The following is a 22,222-nucleotide window of genomic DNA, read 5'->3' as shown; positions in this document are numbered from 1 at the left end:
ACTTGGCAATAATTCCGTCTCCATGACATTTATGGGAGAGACTTGAAAGGAGCAGGAGAAAAGAAACAAGCCGAGGGATGTTTTCTTGCTGGTCACATGCATCAGAGCTGACATGCTTGGGAATCCTTCCCAAGCCCCCCTCAGATAAGCACTTAGGAGTGACTTAATTGACCATGAGAGCCTTCCGAGTGGCTGTTGGCAGCCCTCATTGCAGAGGGCAGGTGCCGGGGACCACAGCTCTTGCTTTCCCTGAACCCCTGTGCTCCTCCACAGAACCTCAGCGGCTGCTCATGCCTCAGCTCGGTCCCTGCCGAAAATGCCACCGTTGTTCCCGGAAAATGCCCCAGTCCCGGCTGCGAAGAGGCCTTCTTGACATTCCTCTGCGTGATGTGCGTTTGCAGCATGATCGGGGCCATGGCGCAGACGCCCTCAGTTATCATACTCATCAGGTAAGGCCAATGCCAGGAGGAACTGGGGGGGGCTGCCTGGGGGCTGCGGCCACTGGGGGGCTGCTCACGGGGTGGGGATGGGGCCGGGGGCTCATGGGGTGCTGCTCACTGCACCTGGTTCATCCCTGCCGTGGCTGAAGGGAATAAAGGAATCACTCGTGTTCAGTGTTGGTAAAAAGGGAGTGAGGAGGAACTGGGCTTGCAAACCAAGAAGGTCGCTGCCAGGATGCTGCAAAAAGGGGCAGCAAACTTGGTTTTGCCAAGGCTGGGGTTAGCATGGGAAAGGACCTGCAGAAGTGCAGCTTCCAGTCAAGGCAGGAGGGACGTTACAGCTGCAGCAGCAAAGTGGCAGAACTGCAGCCCCGTGGCCTCAGCATGTAATGGCTGAGATACCATTAGAGATGGCCTGGAGATCTTAGAAATGATGGAAAAATACAAGACTGTGGCAAAGGTGAGCATTGGTCAGTACCCACTTGGCTGGAGTTTGACTTCTCTCACCCTGGACCAAGTCCAAAGCCAGAAGGAACTTTAAAGTACGAAGGACGTCTCGGGGCTGAGCCAATGTGAATAGTTGAAGTAGCTTAGTCAGATAACCGACCCTGTGTTATTTCCAGACACACGGAACACTTCACCCTATGATACAAGTATATATCTAAGCCCACGTTTATCCAGAGGCTGTCACTTAGTGAGAATAATAACCAGAGGCATAAATAGCAGATCCGTTCTGCAGCCTGGAAAATTCCAATAAAACCCAATCAATAAGGTCTGTATTAGAGGCACACTCTTGAGTGGATCTTGGACAGAACAGCTTGGTGAGGGCATGTCTCCCTGCAGGATACAAAATGAGATATTCCATCTACTGGTTCTTTTCTCTCTTTGCATCTACAGTAGCTAAAGGGAAATCAAATTTCTCATGATAAATATTGTGGCAAAAGTAATTTGAAGTTTGAAGGGTTCTTTGTTCGAGGGAGCTGCCAGCACCTGTAGGATCCTGAATGAAGTTGTCTTTGTGTCAACTTCAAATGAGAAAAGCCAGTCACCAGCCAGGAAGAGGAATACAAGAAAAAGGGAAGGGAGCATTAAAAATACTTAGCTCTCAGCTCAGATAAATAAACAATTCACCCTTCCAAATTAGTAGCTGCACTCCCTTCAGAGTTTTAGTGTTTTATCTGCTAAAATGCATGGGAAAGAGCTGCTCACCATATCCCACCACATGTTCTCTTGCAAATGCCATCTTGGATAAGGCATTGCTAAAAGGAAGTGTTGGCATGTATCCCTGGTGTCTCTGGCAGTGACAACAGCATCATTCGCTTCCTGTGTTTAATTTAAAAGTGAACTCCCCCCACCAGACGAGCAAGAGTTGCACTGGGACTGGGAGTTTTTGTGTGCCCAGGCATGTGCCTGAGATGGCCACAGGGCAGGAACTGAAGTTTTAGCCAGAAAACACTTTAATCAGCTGTAACTGCTCGCGTTGGAGCTGAGGCTCTAGAATTATTTCAGCACTTGGTGTGAAATTTGTCTGCCCTCCCTTCAGAGTCCTCAAATTAGATGTCTTATCTAGGAAGGTCTTTGGTTCAGTGTTGTAGTCAGGAAAAGGAGATGCTTCCAGGTGACAAATTGTACTTCACACTAAGGTATGGGGATTGACCTTGACTTAATACAGAAAGGTGGACAGGCAGACACTAGCATTGATTAAAAACCACTGATTTTTTTCAAATGATAATCTATTTTTCCCATAATATAAACTTTGATACTGTTTCCGTTTCCTTCATTTCCCATGCTACTGTAGACCCTATGTAAGCCAAGCCATTAATCACTCAAACATTTTTCCAAGGGTAGATACTTCACACCTTCAAGTCTTTTTATCAGGCCTGGGTGTCTGCCTGAAAACTGCTGAAACCGAGCCAGAGGTTATAGGCTTCGTGTAGGAGTCCTGATACCAGGTTACATGGCTTGTGTAATGTCTGAGATAAGGACAGTGATCAGAACGGTCTTCTCTTAATTTAAATCCTATTGCTTTTCTGGCTTTTTAATTGGTATTTTCTGATTCCCCTCCGATATATTTATACAGAGGAGTGCCCATGCCCCCATGGGTGTCACTGGCAGGGCTGAGTGCAGGCCTCTGTGAAGAGCTGGGGGAAAAAAACACCGAGGCCTTTAACGTTTCCCTGCATGACAAACCCAGTCACGTGGGGATCACCATCTGCCTTCCAAGCCTCTGTATACCGTGGGACATAAAATGCTATTATAAGGCTTGAGACCAAGTTAATGATTTCTGAAATGCCAGAGGCTTTGCTGAGCCTGCCTCGAGAGGATAACTTCAGCCAATAGGATCCTTGAGCTAAGCCAATCGGAAAGCCATGAATTACTTTTTAAAGCACCTTTGGAGGTTGATACTAATGCGATAAACCGGGTTCTGCTCATAGCAAAAGGTTGGGCAATGATTGTCTTCCCAGTATAAAACAAATTCCATGAAAAGAAGTCTTGTTGAGCACGTCATCACTGAAAGGCTTGGTTTCACAGGTTGACCAAACATTTTGGTCCATCATCCACCCTTCTCCTCTTATTCCCAGTAGTCTGGGAAGCCTCGGAAAAAGGCGTTTTTCTTGCCCACCAATTCTCAGCATGTGGAGCCTGAAAATCATGATGTGGAGTTTGTAAACGATGATTTACTGGGATGGGAATTTCATTTTTCCCTATCCGACAGCAGGATCAGCTGCTGTTATTAATGACTTCGCTAAATTCCAGAACCCATCACATGGCCACTGTCGCAATTACTTTCGAGGCTGTAGGCAAAGGGAGAAGAAAAGCCCCATTAATGACTTTTTGAAGAGGTGGTGGTGGCATCCTGGCTGACAGCACAGAATCGCCATGGGGTGTGTTAATCAAAGCAGAACAATAAGAATCGATTTCACTCTCTCCCTTTCTCCTCCCTACAGAACCGTGAGTCCTGAACTCAAGTCTTATGCTTTGGGGGTGCTTTTCCTGCTTCTCCGTTTGCTAGGTAGGTACAAAAAAATCTCATCTTCCTCCCCAACCCTTCCCTCTCTCACAGATAACACTATTTTTAATATGCAAGAGTTGATTTCTTCTTCATGTGAACTTACACATCAGACACTGTAGTTGTCACGAGTGGGGTCTGAAGCAATGAGGTCTAGGACCTCCCTGTGAAGGATGTTGCATCAAGGCTCCCGAAGGCGCCTTTCCTGCCATTTGGATTGTGCTAATGGAAGAAAATGTGGTGTTGCATGAGCAATGACCATTTCTGCCACGCTCCCATGCAGACGGTTCTCTTCTATAGTTGTTATTAACATGTCAGCAGCTTGCAAAATTACTGCTGTATTGCATATTGCTGAAGTAGAAGAATGTATATTTTTATCCTCATTTGAGGGACAGGAGCTATGTTACATGCTGTGTTTGTCCCTTCCTTCTGGTCTCTCGGAAAAGAAAACAGTGAGATGAGACAGGCTGAGTCCTTGTACTCTCCTGGGGGTTAATATCCCATTAAAATGCATGCAGCTATTCCTCTGGACCAGTATGTGTTTCTCATGTGTGAATTAAAAGGAACACACTGGGCTTTTGTTTATCTGCTGCTTATTTCTAGGTGGAAATTTTTCCCCTTTTAAAGAGATGGCTCCTATTTTAAAGCTCCTGTATTTCAGCTCATTAATCTCAGTGACACATCATTGTGTGGGTCCATCTCACACATATGGTTTCTTCATGTTTTAGGGGTGGAATTTACTTTTTTTAGCGTCAAGCTTCATGCCTCCTGCAGCAGGGCACAGGCAGTACCTTCCCTGCATGGTCCCCCAGTCTCAAAGGGATGAGCTGGAGAGTAAAATGCCATCTTCTAGGCTGTAGAAAGGAAGACCAAAAATCACAAAATAACACTCATTGCCTTGAATAAGTGACTGTATTTATTTACTTATTTTTGGTAACACCTTGTCTCCCATGAGCTGAAAGGAAAACGATAGTCACAGACCAGTTTGCATTAAAGCTCCATCAAACAACCTTATCCAGAGCTCAGATAAGTCAAAGGGAAGCTTCTGGGTTGACTTGGCCTGGCTCTGGTTCAAGCCTTGCAAAGACAGCATTTTCCTTTGCTGTCAGTGCTGCTCTCAGGTTTTGGCCTGTCTTCTTTGGCTGAATGTGGAGTGTCAGCAGGCAAGTGTGCTAGGAGGAGATCTGTGGGTTGTTGTTTCCAAATGAAAAAGTACTTAAGGGGGAAGGTTTTCTCTCTTCTCTCAACATTTTGAAAGAGAGAAACCTTCTGAGATAGCAGCATCTTGAATTCCACTAAAACTGGGCTCTGACGCATGTACTGAAGATGAATAGATCTTTTTTTTCTTCCTATAAAGAAACCATAGTAAGAATTTAAACTCAAATCTTTATATGTTGCTCTGTCACTAAGGAATTCCCTTGAAATAAGAGAATATATCCAGCAACATAGCTAGAACATACAGAAAATGAAGAGAAAGGTACTTTTCAATATAAACCATGGTATCCAAATCTTGCCCTTAACAATCTGAGGTTTGAGACTAGCTTTACTGATTTATTTTAAAAGCTTTTCAGTTCACCTTTAAGCTTTGACTTAAGAAGAGAGTGATAATAGCTGCTTCTTGAACCAAAGGAGAGTATTAAATATAGGTGGTATGAGACCCAGAGGTGCAATCGTAGCTAATAGATTTCGGTAAGCCAGGGGTAACTTTTTTTTCTATGGCCCTGCAGTTTCTGCATGAAATATGTATCACAGAAATTTTTGCCACGCTTTGCACTAAGAGGTAAAGCATGATTGAATCTCTTTAATATTCACTATAATAACATGAAACACCACTGAATTCTTCCAGTATCCTTCTGGATGTATTATCTCATTCCACAGGAACTCTGCTGAGAGAGAGCAGCGTAACAGTGTTTTCATATAGAAGTGCTACTGCAGTTTCTCAGGGAACAATGTAAAGCAATGCAATTGGAGCCAAAGGTTTTCAGAAGCAGCAGTTGCTATACAAGAAGCTCTGATAGGGACGTTCTTTCCCTATAACAACTCATGCATAGAGAGGTAGGGCTGATAGGACTAGAAACCTGGAATCTCTGAGTGCTTCCAGTAGCTGGGGAAGTTCTGAGCTGGATGGGAAACGTGCAGTTCAGATCCCTCTGAGATTGAAAAATGGCTTTTGGAAACAGCACGAGACAAAACATCCTTGATAATTCCATCCTGATTGTGTCAGGGATTGTCAGCACTGACTGGGCATGTCTGGAATGGTGAAAGGGTTTAGTCATGTGCAGAGATCCTGGATGCGTCCTTTCTGAACTGTGTTCACCATGCATCCTGGCATAGCCTCCACTTACCAGGGGACTTCATTTGTTTTTTCCTATGAGCCCATGTTGTTTGCCTGTCTTCTTCCAACACAAGAAAAATGCAGTGCTTCCCTTGGGAGGACTTTCCTATCCACAGTGCAATCCCTCAACTCCCATGTTTCAGAGGGTCTAATCTCTGAATCATCCCAAAAGTCTTGTGCCCTTTCCCCTGAAATTACCTGAAACACTGGTTGCTAAAAAGATTTTTTTTGTGTGTATTTTTCTTAAAGGTTTCCACACCTGCCTGCATCCATGTAGGTATAGCTTTGTAGTTCAGTCAAACAGGTCCTTCGTCAGGTCTTGTAAGCAGCAACTTCCAGGCCAAATTATCTTGAAAAGCTGGAAAACCAGCTGAAAGCAGCTGATGGGAGTGATCACTATTTCTGGAGTTCTGCCTATGCACCTCCAAAGCTTTGCACCAGCTTCTCTCAGTGTGTCCATAAGTATGGGTTCACACCTCAAAATTCTGATTCGCATGCAGCTTTCCCTTGACATGTCATTGACATGACGAACAGCGAGCTGGCACTGACTGTTTTTCCAGAACATAACCAGGTCTTAGATGTGATGACTGGAACTAGTGTTTGTAACAAAAGGATCGTCTTGCTTTTATATCGTCTATTTTTATTTACTACATCCATGCTATTAATGACTGGTTAAAACGAGTACCAGAAGTCTGTATAGCCTTTCTTCCTTCCTGCATTTATTAACATATAAGGAAGATCAAACAAAAACTGCAGAGCTCTAGTCATCAAAATAAAATAAAGAGATCTCAGCTGCCACAGGGAACAGTGAAGACAACCAATTTATTTGTAGTCGTAGGATATATGTCATGAATGTCACTGTTTTGTTCGTGACAAGCTGAAAGAAGGCATCTTATCTAAGCATGGAAATCCAGGTTAATGATGAAACCGGATCCAAGATTAAGCACTTTTCTGTCTAAAAACTGCAGTCCTTGTGTCTGTTTGCCTACACATGTATTTATAGAGTCTCAGCCATCGCAGCACCTACAAATGGGGTGATACTGTCAAGGCCCAATCTGGGAGAGTACATGGTGCCCACAGTGTTCTTCTCCGTGCTTGCTGTCTTAGCCCACAGCAGTAAGTTTTGTTTGTGTATTTTTTTTTGGGTTTTGTTCCCCACCCCCTCTCCCACAGGTTTATCCACTTTCCATCCGTTTTTGTTCCCCCCCGTAAATATAGCAGAAGGAAAAGAAATGCTCTGCATTATGTAGAGCATCCACATTTAGAGCATCCACATTTTCTTCTGCACGCTCGGTGCCCACGTGCCAGCTGGGGAGCACACAGCTGGATGTGGACAGCCTCACCACCGTGGGGGTAATGTGAAATGGGGTAATGTGATGCTCTACAGTATCCCTGTAAGACGAGAAAAAGTAGAGAAGAAAAACCATCGCCTTTATTGGTTAACAGAGATTGGAGTGATTGCTTTGCTTTTTGATTGCAGCTCTGTTGCAAATGGAGAAATGCTCATCAGCCGTTAGCTGCAGTGGCTCTGGGAGAATCCTGCTGTGATGTTTCACTTGATGACACACTGAAAATTTCCCTTCTTTTCCTATTTAATACTGGCATGCATTACAGGCCATTGTTTCTTCTCCTTGGATCAGAGGAAAGCCTACTCCTCTGCCAGCAAAAGGTCCAAAACTAGCTCTCAGTGCCCCAGCTGATTTCAGACTCTGGAGTCCTGTGACACCCTTCAAGTGAGCATCCCAGAGTGCAGAATTACCAGAATCTAAACAGAGAGCAAGCTACAGGGCCATCCTCCTCCTCTTTCATTTACTCCTCCACCCAGCTTCAAACCAGAAGCTTAATGTAAGGCACTTAAACTTGAGAAAATCCTACCTGCATTTGGGATATCAGCAGGAGTCTGTTCCATAGATAATGAGTCCAGAATAAAAACTCGTATCCACAGCCTTTGTTTAGGTTGATTTAGAACTAAAAAAAAAAAAAAAAAAAAAAAAAAAAAACCAGAAGAGAATTACAGGCTCCATCTGGGACCATTAACCTTGATAAGTGTCCTCTCTTTCCATTCACTGCAATCACGTCCTCTCCCTTTATCGTAAAGATCATAAAAGCATGATTTGTCTCTCTTATTTTGACAGGTTTTATTCCACCTCCCCTGATCTTTGGGGCTGGAATTGACTCCACGTGTCTGTTCTGGAGCACGTTCTGTGGCGAGCAAGGAGCCTGCGCACTGTATGACAACGTGGTCTATAGATACCTGTACGTTAGTATCGCTATAGCCCTCAAGTCTTTTGCATTCATCTTGTACACAACCACCTGGCAGTGCTTGAGGAAAAACTATAAAAGATACATCAAGAACCACGAAGGTGGGCTCAGCACTAGTGAGTTTTTTGCCTCTACTCTCACCTTAGACAATCTGGGGCGGGACTCGGTGCCCCAAAATCAATCACATAGGACAAAATTTATCTATAACCTTGAAGATCATGAGTGGTGTGAAAATATGGAGTCCGTTTTATAGTGACCGTGGAGGGGTGAACTATATTAATAATACAAGGGTCCTTTTTAATAAAAACAAGAGGAGAGTGAGAGTGAAGAATTACAATTGCAAAGCAACAATGGCAACACAGGAAACTTTTGTCTTTTTCTCAAAGTCAAACCCAGTCAGGATTCTTGAGAACAACATCTTTTCATGGGATCACTTGCGATATCCTGCGGGGTGATGGAGAAAGCAGGGAGCTGCTGCGGCTGGGTACCAGCCCCTTTGATGACAGTACGGGCTTCCAAAACGGGAATCGATGAAGGGCATCCACAGAGGTTCATCGGAGAGCTCGGCAAACGGACAGGCTTGGGCATGAAGCATAGAGAAAGCAAGATGTTAATGGCAGGGATGCGTGGAGCCCTGCTGGGCTGTTCGAACCCGGCACACGCCGTGATGGCAAAGAGAGAACGGTGCTGGAGTTGTTCAACCACTCACACTCTGCCACCAGCCACGAGTCCACGCTAAATACCTTCAGAGCTGCTGGAAACCTTCCAGGTAGCTGGCAGTGCTGTCCGAGTATCCGAGTCCTTCCAGCTGAGGCGCATTCGCAGATCACAGCCCTTTGGGTGGCTGTGAATAGCTGTGCTCAGATCTGTCAAACCCAGTAAAGTTCGAGACATTTGCTCACACTTGCCAAACGTGCTGTCATTTTTAAAGGGGGATGAATTCCAAATATTTGTCTGCGTAGTCCTCTAATAAGGTTTTATAAAGTTATTTTCAAATCTATGTTAACCCTTAAATCGCTGACACTTTTCCATAGGGTGGATTTATTTATGCTAGTTTGGGGAAGGATTCTGTTTAATAATATGACTGAAGGGGTTTGTTTAATCCTCTGCGTTTTTTATCCATACGCCTTCATTCTAATATGCTACCAAGCCAATGAAGACACATAATATGTTTTTAAAAAAGAGAATGAATGCACTGTGTCTCTATAAAAAAAAAAAAAAAGTCAGTTGGAAAATTATAGATAATATGAAGATTTACATAATATAGTTTTTTCATATTATATGTGACTCAGTGAATACATATATATATATGGAGAGACTATTTATGTTCTCTCCAGTTTTTAAAGATATATATATATAATTTGCAATCTAGAAATTGTGTGGTGGATGTTTTCTTTAAAGCGTGTGTGTGTGTGTGTACACAAGATGAAAGAAATACCGACCTTGATCCTCACAATTGATATTTTTTTCACCTGAGAAATGCCACTCACTTCAATGGAAGCCGTGTGAGAAAGGTGGAATAATCTCCTCTCCTGGAGGCCACATTTTGACCTTAGATGTGCAAATTGTGTTCCTGTGGAAGGCTGGGTTGTGGGAGCAGAGGCTGGCCGGCACTAAGCACCTCTGAATTTTTCATTCAGATCCTCAAGAGGCACCCATACAAGAACAGATTTGGCTTTGCCTTTGCAATGCAGTCTTAGCCAAGACTGTAAAGAATCAAGGGAAAACTTTCATCTGATTTCAAGAAGCATTGGGCCAGGCTTATTTTGCATGCTTTTTTTTCTTTTCCAAAACATTCCTGTTGGGAAGCAATACTAAGCGGTTGTGTTTGATGAGTTTTCCCCAGTCAGAAATGGAAACCAGGCCCATTTCCAATGGAGTAAATGTCAGAAGGGTTTTAAGGGTTAGCATCTTAATAAAAAAAAAAATAATAAATGCCTTTTTTGTTCATATTTTGAAGCTGTTGTGAACTTGCAGATGTTTAGAGAAGTAACCTGGTATGTTGAACCGAATGCTGGACATCACTTCTATGCAGCTGGAGATGGGCTGATCGTCCCCAGGTCCTTGTCCACTGCTGGCAGTGGGCACCCTACAGCTGCTGTGGTTACAGGGGAGCTGGTAACTTGCTACTCATGTTCAGCACTGCTTTTAGCAGACTTTGCTCTTATTTTGGCATTTAAACATGGGTGTGGGGTATCAAACTGCTTCCGTCTGACTTACTTTACAAGTGTGTTTGTAATTTATGCACAGCGTTAAATGTTCAGCAACAATAAGGGCAAAAAAACAAAAAAAGGTGTATCAAATAAACTCCACGGTGCCAAATGCTAAACAGATATTGTAACCGCAGATACTCGATTCTTGGTTTTCAGCCATGTTAAGGATCGTTTGATTAATGAAGGAGTTTAAGAAAAAAAAAATTACAAAGCTATGCAGTGCCATTGTTACGCTGGGTGGTAAATGATGCTTTTTAGACCATTAGATTTGTTTAGTATATCCTGTCTGATAAAATAAGAGATACTGCATCCATAAAACAATGAATTTAAAAAAGGCACAGGGTGCATAACTGTCTCATAAAATATGTATAATTGTCAAGTATAAGCCTTTGAAATCATTCTGTACAGTTCTCTTCATTCTGGAAATTTATTACTTAGACTGCTGTCTTTTCAAATGTTAGCTCATAATTTTATACCATACACACACATTCAGACTTGAACACAAACGTTGGAGAACAGAGCCTTTCTCAGAGCCTGACTGCTTGAAATTCTATAACCCCCTCCACAATTCCATCTCTTCCCCTCTGAAAGTCCAAGGTGAAGGAGAATGACGTGCTGGCATGATGCAAAACAAACTCCCAGTGTTCAAGAGCTGAGGTTTGTCAGTACAGTCAAAAGCCCCCCTTGACCGGAGTTATAGAAACAGGATTCCAGAACACTTAATGCTTTCAATTTTTTTTCCTCCTTTTTTTTTTTTTTAATCTCTTCTCATGGTGTGTAAGGGAGATGCAGTTGAATGGGGTTACTTTTATTATTTTTAAGCTGTAACTTAAAATATCTGCATGATTGTTGCTTTATTTCTTTTGATAATGTGGCTTTTGAAAAGCTCTCTTCCCATCCTCCTCTTTTTTAAGGATGTATCAGATGCCTGCATCGTGAAGGGTTTTACTGTCAGTGCTTTGGTACAGATTCAAATAAAAGTTTTATTTTAAAGAAAATGTGCAGACCAGAACCCTCATCCATCCCAGCAACCTCTTTGCTTTTCTGATTTCAAAACCACAGATCAGTTTTGCCTGCAACCCCATTTTTGTTTTAGAATAACAAGTGGAGAGTCTCAGACATCCTCCTCCTTCCCAAAACGCGGTGCGCGCCTTAGCCTGCGAGCACTCCACTTCCATCCACAACTGCCTTAATGTGCGGGACACCTGAGAACAAAGATGGGGTTAGAAACATGTCCATTCCTGGGAGCAGAAGCAGTGGCATGGTCTGAGCCGTGCAGTGCAGATTTAGAGTTAGAAATTCTTCTCCATATTCAGAGGCATAAAAATTCAGGGTTTTGCTGAGGCCACCGTCTCGGCAGAAATTTTATTTTGACATCTCCAGGCACTGTGTTTTCTTCTTGGCTGTCTGCTAAGGATGGGATGTTGGAGATTCAATCTCCTTGAGGTTGAGCAGTCTCTAAGGTTCGTCTGGTTGCCTCGCGTGACTTCAGATTGGGGGTTCCCTTCCCTTGCATAGATCCCACCTTGGAATTGCCAGTTGAATCAGAAGGGAATCCCAATCTAAAATTGGAGCAGATGACACTAGAATCTGTCCCATTGGTGTTTTTTTGTTGTTTGGGTTGTTTCCTTTTTCAACAAGAAGATGCATTTTCAGAACCTTCTTTTTTAATACGTGTTGAAATCATACATTTTTCTGTCTTTGCCCAGCACATCTTGGATGTGCAATGGGAATAAAAAGGCCATCACTCAAATTATCTAGACCACATCCCCATTCCTTAGAATTTGAAGGGTTTGCAAGGAACTCAGAAGGGCCTCACGCTGCCATGCCCCTGTGAGATGCTCTGAGCTACTCAGAGCCCCTATTTTTAATCTCAGCTGGGTCTCACCTTGCTGGGAAGGTGAAAAGGGAAAGATGCAGAAAGGAATTAGCTGCTTCAGAATTGAACTGGCAGGCTGCAGACATTTGGAAAGTGATTGGAGAGTTTCCAAATGGCTAAGACACGTAGCTTTTTTTTTTTTTTTTCTCAAAAGAAATAATAAAGGGAATGATTGAGACTTCCAGTCCCTCCAATCCCCATCAGGGTTCAAAGTAGCGTCCTTGGCTGGCTTCTGTTCATCAGAACTGTTGGAAGCAATATACTGGGGGCTTACCTTTGTGTGTCACTCCAGACACATTTTCTTAGAGTGAAAAAGAGAGACAGAAAGGCAACTGCAGCCAGTAACCAGCAGCTTCACCCCAGAGCAAACCCAAGACACCCCCGAGGCTGCCGGCACCATGAAGCTTTAGCCCCAGAGTCGGCCATGGCCGTTGCTGTCAAGTGAATTTTTTCACAGTCGGTTGTGTTGGCCTGTGTTTTCTTAAGGCTTGGACAGTCTTGCTGTGATGTTTGTTTTATTCTTGGCAGGTGACATGGGGAATTGTCAGTATGAAAGACATATGCAAATGTTTCACTGGACTGATGTGATAACAGCTTTGTTCGCAGGGGCTTCCAGACTTATTTCCACTCTGCATTTAGACACAGCCATGCTCATCTATCCCCCACGTATGTGAACTTTTGCAGGCAGAAGCAGGTTTGCTGTTGCTTTCTCTCCAGATCTGATTAATTCCTGCCAAATTCAGAGGCTTTCCATGCACTGGGCTGAGCACCCTGGGTATAAGCAATAATACTGACCTGTTCCCGCTTCCATTAGGAGTTTTTTCTTTTCCTACATAAGTCAGAGATCACCTCTCCCAAAATCCCGTGTTGCTGCTGTGACTCTCCTGCTTTGTGTCAGCAGCTCAGGAGCCTCCAGAAAATCTCCTTTCCTCCTAACGTGATGCCCTCCAGTCCCCACAGCCTCACACACCACAGGCAGCCAAGACACCATCAGTTGTAGGAGCAGCCCTTAATTAAGTTTGGCAGCCACATGAAGGGAGCCTTTGGCACGAGTCAGGCTTCATTTCAGGCTGAGGTTGATCCAAGGAGGAAGGGAACGAGAGCACTACAGGGCTGTGGGCTTAGGGATGTTATGAGCTTGTGGTGTTTTCCCCAAATTCTTCTGATTAACTGCAGCAGAGAAGAATATAACAGCGTAGAAAGGGAAAGATTAGCAATACCCTGACAGTTTCTAGTGCTGGGCTTGTTCTACATGATGTTGGTGTCTGCACATGGCAAAAAGCAATAAGAAACTTGTCAAGTCCAACTCAGCAAATAATTTATAGCGACTTCATAAATGAATTTTCCCTTTTATTTCCTCCTTGCGAATTGCTGAGAAAAACAAGAAAAGGCCTCCAGTGTATTTGCAAGGTCATTTCTGCATATAATCTGTGGTCGGGAGAGGGGCTGAAAAAGCTTCCTTATAATTCATGCAAGTTGGTTTGTTCTGTCTGGACACTGCAGCCACTGGGGACATTTCTGATCCCCACTTCCCGAGACTGGAATTTTCTCATCAGTGCAAATGTTTAGTTCAGAAGGATGTGATTAGAAATTGAGTAAGAGGAGCCTTGCTCAATGCCAGTGGGCAGAGCGCCGCTGGACATGCACAGCTCTGGGACAGCCAAAGTGCTGGCTTTCAGCTCCCGGTTCACTTTCCAGGAATATTCTCTCACAGATGCTTGAAATTCTCTGCCTCTCGCAGTGTTCCTACCAGTTAATGCATTCATTTGAGTAATTACAGAGAGCAAACACGAGAAGGGTATGAACCCAGACAAAAACAAATTGGTATTAAGGTGAAGCAGGTGGTGGGAATTTTATTTGCAGTGTTTGCAGAGCTCTTAGACCTGAAGCAAAAATCTCTCGGGAATCGACAAGTTGCATATGGCCTGACTTAGCTTGGTTCTTCCCAACTGAACTGCCAGTCGGCAGGACAGCGAAAGGCATCTTTCCCCTCCACTGGTATATTTTAGTCCTCCAAAACCCATTTGTTTTGCAGTATGGCATCGCACAAATACCAGTGCTTTTACCCTTCAGTGCAAGCTGCATCCAAGTGCTATGTTTTTGGTGCCTCACAACAGTGTGAACCCAAAAGGAAGAAAAGAAATGAGCCCTGTTCTCTGCCCGGGATGCTTCCAGTGAGCCTGGAGGGCTGCGATCCCCCTTGTAGGATCACAGCCGTTTTCCTGAAGTCCTTAGTGCAGTGGGACCAAAACCGGGCTCTGCTGAGTGCAGGCTGGGCCCTGTCCTACTGCATGTTATTGCCTTCTTAATGCTTTCAGTTAAACACCTCATCGTGTGGGTGTACATTACTGTCACTGACAACTGTTAGGGTTTGCTGGTGGTCTCTGACCCCGGAGTTTGGGATACTCCGTGTTAGCACCAAAAGCAGCTCCCGTCCTGCTCATTTGGGAAGGAGCCATCTCAGAGCAGGGCTCAGTGGGAATATTGCAGAGTGCTGGGACCACACAGCATCACGAGCAAAAGGCAAAAAGGCAGCTCTCGGTGCTCTTGGGTACAAGTCCATGGGGAGGAGGGTGGGATGGGAGCAGGGGAAGAGCTGTGACCTTCTAAAACCCATAGTGCCTACCGCTGCAAACGGACCGCTGTGCTGTATTATAGTATACGTGACGACCGTGTAAATAAAGTACAATAAACGTGGTGTTTGTTAGGATTTTGATACAAGACAAATGCAGTCTGCAAAAAAAAAAAAAAAAAAAGTTTTGTTTTGTTTTTTTCCCTGCTGTATGTTCTTATATCACATTCCAGGCATGGGGACGTTTGGGGTCATGTGAGCTAGAAGCACGTAAACAGCATTAGATGGGAAATGTTTGCAATAAGGACATTTTAAAATTCCTCTTGCCCTCTATAGATAAGAAGCAAGCACCATGTGAAAGCCAGAGCAGAGGGAGTGGGGCAGCCTCAGAGCATAGGAGGAACACAGCTCTTTACTCGGGGTGGTCGGTGGGCAGAAGCAGCAGCACTGCCCAGCCACCTCGCCATGCTTCTGATTTCTCCTGGCTCGTTTTCCTGATGCAGAGGCTGCTCGGGAGCATATGCCCTGCCTGTGTAACCCAGTTATTCTCCACCCTTGAGATCCCTCAGCAGCAGCTACAGCTGAGCAAACTCGAGAGCTTAAAATTCAAAGCAAATTGGGAAAGAAGTTATCCTGTTAACTCAACCAGCTGGCCCCTCTGTGGCTCTGGCAAACACTGAGGGCCTTTTTTTTTCTCCCCTTTTTTTTTTTTTGACTGATAAGAATATTGGGAACTTAATCTCTTCTTTAACCCACTCCTTCTCCATCCTCATGTTTCTCCATGGTGCAGTAACGGAGAACAACACACCCACATGTTTCTGCTGCCTGCCCTCCAAGCCCTGATGTCTCATAGCTGGGTTTTGGGGAGCGTTTCCTCCAGAAGCTGAGGACTTCTCTGGCAAGTGTTTGTGGCTGGTGCAGAGACGCAGTACACCATCAGCCCATGGAGGATGCTTCCACATTGGTCATCTTGTTGAAGGATAAGACCATCACTCACCATTTGCCACACCTGGGGCTTGAAACTCACCCCCAGGGCCCATGATATCGGCTGAGCACCTCCCCGCCTCTGTGCCAGGCCAGTCAGTGCTGTGGGACCCACATATCATTGCTGTTCTTCCACTAGCTGGGCAGAGCAGCATTTTTGGGAGGCCGTACACCCAAAGGAGGTCCCTGCTGTGTGGGGCAGCTCCATCGAGGTCTGCAGCACGGGACCTGCCCCTGCTTCAGGCTGCGGGTCAGCCCCTTCCTATGGTGCCCAAGGGAAAGCCTTTGAAGCATGCTGGTTTTACTGCTGGGCATTTTGCAGATGCTTTTAGCAGCACTTCCAAAATAAACCAAAACTTGGTTTGGAAAAGGAAATATTTCGCTGTGCAATTGATTTAAAAAAAAAAAAAAAAAAAGAGAGAGAAACCACATGCTCGATATATTTTGAGTACTGCATTCTGTATTTTTGCAGCTTATATTTTCCAGATGAGCAGTTTAGAAATATGTGATGTGAAATAACATACTGTAAGTTTGCTGTAAATGATATTAAAAACACTATTTTCATTCTTCTCCTGTCTCACTGGATGATCTCTTTCGGTACTCCCTTTCTTTACAGCTCGGCTGGCCGGGCTGGTGCTCTGTCTCTCCCAGAAGGGTTTGTTTCAGTAAAAGCAGCGCAGAGTTTGGGTTGGATGTTTGATGTCGAGGTGCAATTTGTTAGGAATGGCAGTGGGGCTGGACATTTTCCTGTGCATGCACAGTACCTGCAGAGGAGAGCTCCTGGGGAAGAAGTGGTTGTGGCAGAGAGCACAGGGCAGATCCTTGGAAAGGTGGATCCTCAGCTGAAGTTTGATTAGTGTTTGTAGAAAAGGAGAGGGAGAAGCAGGGCATATTAAGTGGTTGCTGAATGGGAGAACTCGAACCCAGGAAGATCGTAAGGCGAGGAGGAGCTCAGAGGGAATGTGAGTCGAGCAGTTTGGAAGAATGGTGGATGTCTTCTTGTTTGACACTCTTTGTGTCAGTTCAGCTGTGCAGGGGGAAAAAAAAAAAAAAAAAAGTGCTTTTAGTTAAAATAACAAGAGCTCAGTGAAGTGGCTGAGCCCTGCGAAGTACCCTGAGAGCCTGCAGCTGGTTTTGCTCGGAGAGCTGGAGAGGTTTTCTGTCTTCATCTCCATCAGCACACCCAGGGCCCCAGGGTCCGGGCAGCACAGTGAGAATGTGCGAATGTCATTTCTACCTGGTTTGTCTGCTGCTGCGGTCAGAATAAAACTTATTTGGCCCATTATTTTTAAATGTTTCAGCTCTTGTAAGAATAGAAAATTATTTTCTCCTTTGTTTCTACAAAATGATCCCAAATGAGGCATCTACGTTCACAGTGAGATGAATATTCACTTGTTGCAGGTTTATTTCACTCTTTATCCTCCCCTGTTCCCAATCCCTTTTCTGGAAGGCAGAGTACAACATGATTAAAAGTTAGCCAAACCTGCCATTTTACTGCACACAACCGGAGCGCAATCACTTTGAGTTCCCCTTCATGTGGCAGAAGCTTTGGGGAGCAGTTTCTGAAGGAGGGGGCGAGGGAAGAAGGAAATACATTTTGTTAAACACCGTCAACAAAAAGAATAAATAAATAAATAAAATAAAATCATTTATTTATCTTATTTTGTTGCTTTCCCTTGGTACTGCTGGCGGTGGGGCCTACACAGACCCCCTCCGGAGGCATCACTGCTGCACACTCCGGCTGTCCCCACAGCATTTTGCTGCCACCCCTGACAGAACCCGGTTAATTGGGTATTTACTGAGCTGGGTTCTGTTTTGGATGCAGATTATTAACCTTTATGTCACCTAGAAGATATTACACCTGGTAAAGTTAATGTTTCGAGACCGGGAGGTTAATGTGTCGGTGCTCAGCCCTCCCTAATTAGCAGCAGAGCCATGTGCGACTGTGCTGCGAGCCCCATTCTAATTAGAAAGGACTCGCAGATGGGTCACATCAACAGCACAAGGAGGTTTCTCTGCCTCCTTTAGCCCTTTCTGCTGCTTCTCCTCCTTGTTGTCTCTGGACCTTAGGTAAGTCTCAGGGATGTGGTGCTGGCCCTGGGGAGGGCATGATCCTGGCAGCCCAGCACTTTGGGTTTCTGCGCCTGTGCTTGGTCAATAGCAGAGGGACTTCCTTTTTGGAAGGAAAAAATAAATTAATATATATATAGAGAGATTGAGTTGTGAGCCTTTGTACCAGCAACTTTGTAGAGTCCTGTTCAGCCAGAGATGATCAACATATCCCATGTTGTTCATGGCAGTGCTAAGTTAGTTATTTGCCTCTTGTCTCTGTCTTTTATTCCTCCTGTGACAGACACTGGCCAGGCAGGAGTACAGGCTTGTCCTTGCCAGGTGGGAGCTGCCTGTCTCACAGCGCTGCCTGCAGTGTGCCTTCTGCAGTGTGTCCTGCCTGGCTATGCTGCTGCAGGGACCCCGAGTGGACGTGGACCAGGTCAGGCAGGTCCTTGCAACAGGGTGGGAGCATGAAGGTTTTTCTTTGAAACCTTGCTTTTAAGCAGCAGGCATGTTCCCAGCAGCCCTGTGCTGAATCACGTTCCTGAGACAAAGGCACACGTGCGTTTTGCAGATCCCCAGAGACCTGTGCAGTGCTACCATGGTACCTGTGGTTTTGTTAGGGCTGCATTTTGGCCATCGCTTCTCCCATAACAGAGCCAAATTCCTCCCTGTTCCCTGCTCCCAATGGGTTTACTGCTTTCTGTATGGCAAAGGATGGCTTTTATCATGCAGCTACCAGAGAGCCACGCACATTGAGCTCAGTGACGTGGGCACACAGCATGTGGGAGGAGGGCTTGGCGCGCTCCCGAGCGATGCTGTTACCTGCGAGCTGTGTTGCAGCCATGCCTCTCTGGGGGATATGATGGGAGGATCCCCATTTCAGTGGTGTTTCATTTAAAAGATCTTTTGATGAGCTCAAAGGGTCTTGATGGAATTGAATCATGTCAAGTTTTCTTCGGGCAGTGGTGGCTTGAATGCCATCAGCAAGTATAATAAAGTGTTTGAACTCTTAGTGAAATAAAATGTTGTGGTGGCCTTCAAGCAACCTCTTCTGCTTAAGATCGTGCTTCTGTGGAAATCTCTAAATTCAATATTTTATTCAAAATACCCGTGTGTGCAGACCTTCTGGAACTTTCCACGGGCAGCTCCTTGCCTCTCCAGACCCCACTGGTGCCTGTTTTTAGAGCATCGTGAGCCTGGTGCTTAAAAAGAGAGCTTAAAGGAGAGCAGCCGCGGCTGCTGTGAGGGAAGTGCAGGAGCACGCAGCCACCCTGCGGTCCTTGCCAGGCAGCATGAGGATAAATCCCATTCCTACACAAGTAAAGGGTTACCCAGCGCTCGGTTTTCCCTCTCTATTGATCCAGGCTTTGAGAGAAGAGCTAATGTATGGAAAAATCAAAGCAAATGGTGCATTTTCCTGTCAGTCTGAGGCCAGTGTTCACTTGAAATTGGCTTTGGGTTTGCTCTTTTTGCAAATTTGCTTTGTGCTCCGGGCAGGGGCTGGAAAGGAGCTGCTGGCAGGATGCTCGAGCCAGGCTCACAGCTCTGAGCTTGGGGCAGAGCTTGCTCGGGTCCTGCTGCCTTGCTGCACAAGTGGGAGGAACACAGCATGGACTGCATTGCTTCAGCCTGCTCTGCAGAGGGCAGAGGCCCCAGTAGGAGGATTTTTATTTTAAGGGTGCAAATCCTTGGAGGAAACAGGCAGACAGAGAAATCTGGTATTTCCACTAGCCTTGCAGGCAGGGAAAAGGTGACAGAAGTATAAAAAAGCTTGCAGAGTACAAAGGGCCGTTAAGGGATCTGTTCCTGCCTGAGGTCCATGGGGCTTGCTGGCTGCCACCGGGCTCTTCAGCAGAGCCGCTCCTCCACCTCGCAGGCTACATAGCCCATTAGTCACCTTCTGGCCTTAAAGAGAAGGAATTTCAGGCTTTTTATTAAAAGCCTTGAGCCTTTGGCGACAATGCTCAGTGGAGGTCCCATTTTCACCTTTAGGAGACGGCCAGAAAGAATAAAAATGGGCTCATTATCCAGCACGTTGGGGAAACTTCTACTGAGAGGTGGGAAAGGGGGCACAGATCTATTATCTTCATCTCAAATGGACTCAAAGTGGCAGTGAGGGGTGAGGGTGCCCCTGAAGGCTGCAGGATGGCCCGTGCAAAATGAGCAGGGGCCTGGGGCTGCCTCCATCCAGCAAATGACTGTGGTGCAGAAATTGGGCAAATTCAGCCGCTGGCTGAACAGGAAAGTGGAGTGGAGCCTCATCCTGCCATTTACTCATAGGGGTAGCCTCTGGGATTGAAATTCTTTCACCTGACATCCTTCCACTTCGATTAAATAGGAGAAATGTGTTTCCATGAAATCCTGGGTGCCTTTTCCTGCAAGCTTTGGGTCTATACAGCATATTTTCTCCATTCTGAGCATGTACTAATTCCCCACTGAAATCAATGCTCATCCAGTACTAACACCCACACAGCTTCTAAACGCCTTTGGAAAGGAGCAGAGCAGCTTGAAAGACACCTCGATTTCTTGATGAAGCCACAAGTCAGAACACAACCCAGCCTTTGTGGAAGTGACATGTGAACAAAAAGGTCTGTGATCTCTCTGACTTTGTGCACGTGCTGTTGAATCCACAAACGCACACAGCGGTGCAGAGCAGGGTGCTGGGCTGCAAACCAAAGCTTGATCATCACACCAAGGCACTTTGTAGCTGAGTGAGGCTCGAGGGGATTTTTTTGAGGCTTGCAGGGCATCACATCTGATCTGTTTTCACTGCAGACCACAAAGCCTGGTGTGCCAAGTTTTTTCAGAGTGCCAGTAGTTTATGGGCTTGTTAGAAGAAAGGATTTGTTGTTACCTTTCAGGCTCTGAATCTCATTGAGCCAGAAATGTGATGGCTGAGAAGAATCAGGTTAACAACATCTAGGTTTGTCTTTTCAGCAAATGTTATTTGAGCTGGTTCTTCATTTTTCTCCCTCCTTTCCCTGCTCCGTGGTTGTCATCACCAGAATTAGCTACCTGGCCATGCGTTGCCATAGCTGTATTTAAATGTTCTCATCGTTTGGGTGAGGCTTTAGAAATAAGTCAGCCTTTTGATGGTTGCATTCAGAGAAAGGTGGAGATGCCTGAAAAATGCATGCTTATTTGTTTTTGCAGATGCATCCTTAAGCAAAGCTGCAAATGGGCACACAATAACGTTTGGTAGCTAGGGAAGAAGAAAACAGAAATTTCAAGTATGATTAGAGTACAGCAGACCATATGGTGGTGGAAACTTGAGAAGATGAGAGTACATCAGTTAATTAATATGTTTAGTTAATGTATTGCTACAATGAAAACTGTTCCAATGTGAATGGGGTAGCTGTTAGAGGTACCTAAACAGGATAAAGGTGTTGTGAGGGTCGGGAACACAGCTGCATGTTCCAGCAAGGGCAGGAAAAAGTCCAGAGGAAAGTCTCCAAAAATATTTGTACTAGAAGAACTGGAGCTTGTAGGCAGCTCTTGATCCACGTTATAAATGCTGACTTGGACTGCTGCTGCTAAAGAAGCTTTTTGATGGTTAAGACTCGCTGATGGCCTGGCCTGGCATTGTTCACCTTTTATCTCTTCTTTTTCAGTTTTCTAGTTAAGTGCAAGCAAAGCTGGAATGCACCAGGAAGGGAGAAGAAAATAAAAAAAAAAAAAAAAAGCTTTGGGTTATTTCTGGTGAAAACAGCCTCAGAACCTACTGGCTGCTTTCATTCTTTACCTTTCTCTTATAAGGGAGAGAGCAAAGACCTTGCTGATTTCAGTAAGACGTTTCTCTTACAAGGTAACAACCTTTATAGCAGTCTGCGTTTTGATGGGACATTCTTAAGATCTAATGCGCTGCTATCCAAGACCTTCCTTTTCTTTACAAAGGTGAAAGCGAGGCTTTGCCTTCTAGAAGCTCAGTAGCACCAAACAACCTATTGACTTCCCTGCTACGGGGTGTCTGCTTTCACAGGCTGCATTGAACATGACGGATGCTTCTCCGGTCCGAGGCATTGCAGCGTTAACTGTGTCTGCACTGCCTCTGCTGCAGGGCGCTCTTCCCAGTGTCCAAATTGACATGAAGGAACAGAGATGCTGTAGCTACACGCTGGAGAAACAGGTCAAAACTGCAAGCTTTCAAGAAGAGAGTAAATGGCTTCACTTCAATGCTTCTTTCTCGTCTTTGCTCCCTGACACAAGACTAGCTCATCGATACCTTCCTCTCTATGACAACCCCGAGGGAAACAAGACGCTTCGAGAGGAAGAGGGGTTATTTGAAGAAGAATGCCGAGTGGCTTTTGAAAGTAGCTATTGTTTATTATAGATCTGCTGAGATATTTTGGAAAGAGCATCGGCTTTTAAAGCCATGCTGAAATCCTGAGCGGTTTGGCTCACTTGCAGCTCGCCCTGGAGGAGCTGCCTGAGGTCAGGTGCTGGGAACAGCCTGGAGGAGTCACATAAGGGCC

The 22,222-nt window shown here is 45.1% G+C and overlaps 1 protein-coding gene and 1 long non-coding RNA gene across 5 annotated transcripts in view; both read left to right on the top strand.

The window, feature by feature from the left end:
* The window catches only part of SLCO3A1 (solute carrier organic anion transporter family member 3A1), a 129,732-nt gene extending 113,468 nt beyond the window's left edge, over positions 1 to 16,264 (top strand). Inside the window, exons 8-10 of the mRNA XM_084532839.1 lie at positions 274 to 449; positions 3,389 to 3,453; positions 7,921 to 16,264. Of these exons, the coding sequence (XP_084388965.1) occupies positions 274 to 449; positions 3,389 to 3,453; positions 7,921 to 8,300 (621 nt within the window). The 3' untranslated portion in view covers positions 8,301 to 16,264. The remainder of the gene's footprint in view (positions 1 to 273; positions 450 to 3,388; positions 3,454 to 7,920) is intronic.
* Positions 16,265 to 17,671: 1,407 nt separating this feature from the next.
* Positions 17,672 to 22,222, top strand: part of LOC311442874 — a 38,578-nt gene continuing 34,027 nt past the window's right edge. For all 4 annotated transcript variants that reach the window (XR_014696926.1, XR_014696927.1, XR_014696928.1 and 1 more), the window contains exon 1: positions 17,672 to 17,765. This is a non-coding gene — a long non-coding RNA (uncharacterized lncRNA). The remainder of the gene's footprint in view (positions 17,766 to 22,222) is intronic.

Source organism: Aythya ferina (genome assembly GCF_964211825.1).
Source record: "Aythya ferina genome assembly, chromosome: 11".
Taxonomy (NCBI): domain Eukaryota; kingdom Metazoa; phylum Chordata; class Aves; order Anseriformes; family Anatidae; genus Aythya; species Aythya ferina.
Note: the sequence above shows the minus strand (reverse complement) of the source record. Positions and strands in the feature narration are given on the sequence as shown.